We start from the raw sequence: 5431 nt of genomic DNA, 5'->3' as shown, positions 1-5431 counted from the left end.
GGTTGTCTTTTGAATAAAAAATATGCAATGTAATAAAATATATGTAATACTCGTTTTGGGTTTTTTTTTTGTGAAATTAAAATTTAAGAAGGGTATGGTCATGGTGCTTGTGAAATTAAAACATATTTTTTAGAAGTTGAAGATTTAGGGACTGAATGGAGAGAAGCCTGTTCCACAGTTTTTCCTGACTAATATTATTATTATTATTATTATTATTATTATTATTATTATTATTATTATTATTATCATGAATTAAGTGTTTAACTGAATAATCAATTTTATTAGATGATTTAGGACTTGCTGGTCGATTCAAGGAACAATGAACACACTTACATTACATATTTAATTTTTAATTTTGCACCTATATTCTTTGATAAGCCAAATTGTTTTGCTATTTCTTCAACGAAAAGTATGATGATAATGTTTGTAATTATTTGTCTTAAATGGATGTATAAAGTATAATGCTGTAATATCTGAATTTAATTGAAATGGGAGGGGGTAAACACTTAAGAAGATGACACATAAACAAAGACCTCATCAACAAAGGCTGATCCAAATGTCATCCACATCAGCCAAAGACCATGTGGCATGACACATCAGCAAAAGAGACAAGTCCACTTGGATTTTGCTTGACAAATCAACAATACATCCCACGTCATCTCTTCCCCAAATATAAACAAAAACATGAAACTAAAACACTTTCAAAGCTCAGGTGGAGGATGTTCCAAATATAGCTGCACAGACAATGGCTGAATATTCATGGACTTGATTGGTGTTATTACAGGAGGTTGTTTCCACTGATGTGTATTGCTTGAAATCCACGAACCAACTTCAGCTTCAGGAAGAGAGCAAAAGTAACCTGTTATTTCCCACCTCCAATCAGATTTTTTACTTTGAGATAAAACAGCAGCATTCTTTGAAAAAGGTTCTGATAAAGACAGCTTCACCAAAAATAATCTCATCTCCATGTCCATCATTTCCCCATCATAACAAGACTGGTTCACATTAATCTTGAACATAAATCTCTCAACTGGAATTTTATCATCCTTGAAGAAAATAACAGCAATTCTCTCAACCAGCCCCTGAGACAAAAGTTACCTATATCAACACTTGATTCTCTTTCTCTCTAATTTTGATCTACATAATTAATTCTCACCTGTTGGATGTAAGGTTCAAGTGCATTGACAGAGTTGAGGATATAGCGATTAAGCTGAGGGTGTCGAGCCCTGTGAACCAATAGATTCATATATCTCCGCCTTTCAAAAGCACCTGGGTCATGTCATACATCAGTTTTCAAACTTCAGTTACTCAAAAAAATAAAAATCGAGGATCTTGAAAAGATTGCAAACCTGGTGGGTATATTCCTTTCAGGAAGATGATGGATGTAATAGCAACTTCAAGAAATTCAACTACTACACGTGAAGTCTCCCCTGGAATTTAGGTTTAAAAAAAAAGCGAGGTGTTAGGGTTTATTTAATTAGCAGATGGTTATCCAGAAAGAGTTGAAATCCATGGGACTTACTACTTTCAGGAGATTCGTTTTCCTTGCAATCCATTTTCTCCTTCTCCCCTTCACAGTATGTAACAAATGGATTGCTGGGTTTATTTAATGGTTTGACGCATTGACGTTCTATTTTTCATTCACCTCTGTCGTTTTTTTTTTCTTTCTGTAATGCATTGAATTCAACAAAGTTCAATGAGGCTTATATAAAAAAAAATCATTTACTACAAAACTTAATTTATGTCATTTATTTAAAGATTAAAATGTTTCATTTTTCTTGTTGAAGAGGTCAGTGGCCATTTGTTAAGAACAAAAATCTCGATATGATAATGAACAAGGAATAACTCAAATGAAATGGACAAATTTGATTCAAATAACGAAATGGAGTGACACTTACATACATATAAGAAGGAAGAAACAGCAAAACAGGATCAGAAGAAACAGAAACAGCAAAACAGCCAATCGATTTCTCAGCAAAAACTCTTACATAAGCCAGCAAAATTTCAGAAAGAAACAAGAAACAAGAAGGAGAAATCAGAAAATCTCGTATGAAATAGAGAAATTGGGAATAGAAAATCTCGTATGGAATGCAGAAATCAGGAGCAAGAAGGAACGAAGGACGAAATAAGTAGCTGTTGATTCGTCGGAAGTAGGCTGCTCGATTTCTCTATTTTCGTTGGAACTGGAAGTGGAGGCAGGAAGGGAACGGCGATAGCTGTGTTCGATTTCTCGATTTCTTTTTGTTTCCGGTCCACCAATTGGAAAGCCAAGACATGAAAACGTTGGACCGAGTCCCTCACTTTCTAATCCATATCAAACACGCCAAAAGGTTTTTCTTTTTGGACCCAATCCATATTTTAACCCAATTAGAACATTAAATACATGTATTTTAAAAAAATAAAAATAACCACAACTTGCAGGAACTTATGTGCCAACAAAGATATAGCTAGCAGGGACAAAAGTGTCAAAGCGTCCAATAATAATACAAATAGCTTCAATCAAGCTATGATTTGGATAATAGATAATGTCATGCCTTTCAAGCACAAAACTAACTAAATTTCAAACATAATTCGAAAAAAAGTCTCAAAGCATCTATGTATTTACTAATCAATCTAGGCTTGTAAAATTCTAATTCAAACATAATTCAAAGTTCAAAATTAAAAGTCTAATATATTAATTGAGACAATTTCTTATCAATTCTAATTGAAACTCAACTTGCCTACTGTCCACTAAACAAATCTTTCAATCCAATTCAGATTCAAACCAAGTTTAAAACCCCTAAACATTCATGCCCAGATGGACACTTTGAATCCAAGACATGGGAGATTCATTAATACAATCGATGGTGTATCATTATCAACCAATCAAACAGAAACTGAGTTACATAGATGAGAGAACTAAGAAGTTGAGTTCTTTTATGTGCTTCTAAATTCTAAAAGAGTGTAACTGGATTCAAATAATGAAATAAAGCTCGAGTACATAAATTTTTAAAATAAATCATACAAAACAAGAACTAATCGCTAATATTCGATAAGTTACTCGAAAATTGGAAATACTCACACAACCCAAGACTGCGACATATATAACTTTGAAAACTTATTTGAAATTCTAAAACTGAAATTAACTCTGAGATTGTGGAAAAAACGCAAGGTTAAGGCGATTTTGAATACTCCAAAATACAAAGACAAAGGGAAAAGAGCCAAAGAGTAGAGGAGATAACGATTTGGAATAAAGAAAAGGTGAAAATGTAGCCGATTAGTAGTTGAGAGAGAGCTTAGATTAAATACAGAGACTAGAGTGGGGAAGATGGAGATGGAGACAGATAATACATGAAGATTGATCATCGCGCAAACCATGGGCAATTGCTTGATTTGTCTTTGTTTCTGTTCTACGCGACCATATCCCTTTTTTTAGCTCCTTCAATTCTTCAGTTTTGGGCTTCAATGCCAGGCTACCTATAGTCTGGGTCGGGCCAGGCTAGACAAATCTAAACTTATAAAAGTTGGCCTAATGATATAACGCTAAATACTAAATAGAGGTCCACAAGGGCCGATTAAAACAGGTTTTCGGTTAAAAAATAGAATCGATGCTCCTCAGAGAGAGTTGTTTGGTCTGATAAACTATTTGCCCAATAGCTCATAAAGCTGAGAGGACAACTCATGCATCTTTGGTGGTGCGAGGTGATACAACACTTTGGTAGTCGGGGCCGCATCGGGGATCAGGTCGGTCTTGAACTCTACCTGCCTCACGGGAGGCACATCGGGTAAATCCTCCAGGAAAACTTCTGGAAACGCTCTAACAACTAGTACATTTGAAACCGAAGCTTTCCCCTCAAATTGAGTGTCAAACACATATGCGAGATAACTCGAACAACCATGGTGGATATACTGTCTAGCCCTGGAAGCCGAACAAAAAGCTTTCTCACAATCGATCACAACTCCAAACCTATTCAGCCAGTCCATCCCCACAATTGTGCATATATCCAACCATAGGGATAGGAATCATGTCAATTGGGTAAGGCGCCCCAGATATCTTTAGAGTACAACCACGAAACACGATTGGAGCACAAACCTCGTGTTCGTTGGCGATGGAAACTCGCAATGGGCACTCCAACTCCCCAATGCTCATATCGAAATCCCTACCGAAGGTTTGAGATACAAAGGATCGACTCGCACCTGAGTAAAAAAGCCCAAGTGTAGACAAGGAATTCAATAAGAAGGTATCTATCATGAATTTAAACATAAGCATACATAAATTAAATTTGACCAAATAGTAAATGAATACATACTAATAACGACAACACACGCCTCCCTGGCCTTTGGGGCCTCAGCCCTCCCCTGGCATCCGTCTGTGATCCGAAGGGTAGTCGGAGCTGGTTCCTACACCTGTCTAGCAGCGAGCAATGGAAAACCGGCCTTCATATGGCCAACCTGATCACATTGACAGCAAATCATGGTACTAGGCGATGGAGCCTGCTGACGACACTCCCTTGCAATATGGCTCTCTTTGCCATATTGGTGGCACCCAGTCGCTGACCGACACATTTCCTCGTGCATTCTCCCACACTTGCCACAAGTACGGCCCCTGTAGACTCTATATCATGAATCAGTAGGCTTGAACTGCTTCGCTGTTGGCTACGTCTGAACTGGGGTATGCATTTTCTCTTTAGTTTGGGTCTCAATCTTAGTCTCTCTCCTCCAAGAAAATGACTGAAGCTCGGAGAGGGAACAATACTTTTGATTCGCCACAAATCTCAGTCTTGAGCATGCTCACGTAGTAGGACATCTAAACCTGCTCTGAGGCAGCATACTCAGGTCAGAAAAGAGCTCTCTCAGGTAACATCTTGGTGATCTCCGTCACCAACTCTATTGTCTGCTTCAAGGACATGTACTCCTAGGCTAACCTATCCCTCTTCACCAATGGAAAATAATCAGTGCAGAACATATCAATGAACTGCAACCTTCTCTGTAGGAGAATAAGTACCAGTCACCAACTTCCACCAACCTTCTGAAACACCCAGAATCTTGAGGAACAATTATTGGGAATAAATTCCCTTTTGAGGATTGGACACGATGTGTTGGAGGAACCAACATGGCATGTATAGATAAGAAGAAGCGCGACTTTCATTAAGGTCAACACGGCGTGTTTCCTCTTGGAACATGGGGTGTTGATGGCTAGAATGAAAACTCCAATCTTCCGGGTTTTTCTCCCTATTTAAAAGTCTAAGGAGGCTAGGGTTTGTCCATCCTTAGCCCCTCAAGCATTGAAAGAAATCTTAATCATCTTCCTCCATTTTTAGAGCTAGTTTGGTGCTTTTTAAAGCTAAGAAGGAAGAAGAAGGAAGAAGGAAACAAAGTTCAAGCAAGCAAGTCCCTATTCTCCACCATGTCACTCTTTTGGACCTTTATAAGTGTACAAGACTCGATTTGT

At 37.6% G+C, this 5431-nt stretch overlaps 1 protein-coding gene across 2 annotated transcripts; it reads right to left on the bottom strand.

The window, feature by feature from the left end:
* Positions 1–452: 452 nt before the first annotated feature.
* On the bottom strand, positions 453–2220 carry REV7 (DNA-binding HORMA family protein). 2 transcript variants are annotated; one of them, XM_079004220.1, is made up of 5 exons: positions 1899–2220; positions 1523–1667; positions 1350–1430; positions 1157–1269; positions 453–1082 (listed from the first exon to the last, which is right to left on the bottom strand). In XM_079004220.1, exons 2-5 carry the CDS (start codon positions 1554–1556, stop codon positions 702–704), a joined length of 609 nt encoding a protein of 202 aa, XP_078860346.1. In that variant the 5' UTR covers positions 1557–1667; positions 1899–2220; the 3' UTR covers positions 453–701. The 2 variants fall into 2 exon arrangements, with proteins under 2 accessions (XP_078860346.1, XP_078860347.1); XM_079004221.1 differs by having other exon boundaries at positions 1903–2036.
* Between the last annotated feature and the right edge of the window lie 3211 nt (positions 2221–5431).

This window comes from Lactuca serriola, chromosome 6 (assembly GCF_051521515.1).
Source record: "Lactuca serriola cultivar US96UC23 chromosome 6, Lser_US96UC23_V15, whole genome shotgun sequence".
Taxonomy (NCBI): domain Eukaryota; kingdom Viridiplantae; phylum Streptophyta; class Magnoliopsida; order Asterales; family Asteraceae; genus Lactuca; species Lactuca serriola.
Note: the sequence above shows the minus strand (reverse complement) of the source record. Positions and strands in the feature narration are given on the sequence as shown.

Excerpts from the sequence above, each read along its gene's own strand:
- REV7 (XM_079004220.1), bottom strand. The coding sequence starts at position 1,556 with ATGGATTGCAAGGAAAACGAATCTCCTGAAAGTA. Across the intron at positions 1,270-1,349 it reads GAAAGGAATATACCCACCAG|GTGCTTTTGAAAGGCGGAGA; the intron begins GTTTGCAATCTT and ends GACATGACCCAG. Across the intron at positions 1,083-1,156 it reads TTGAACCTTACATCCAACAG|GGGCTGGTTGAGAGAATTGC; the intron begins GTGAGAATTAAT and ends CTTTTGTCTCAG.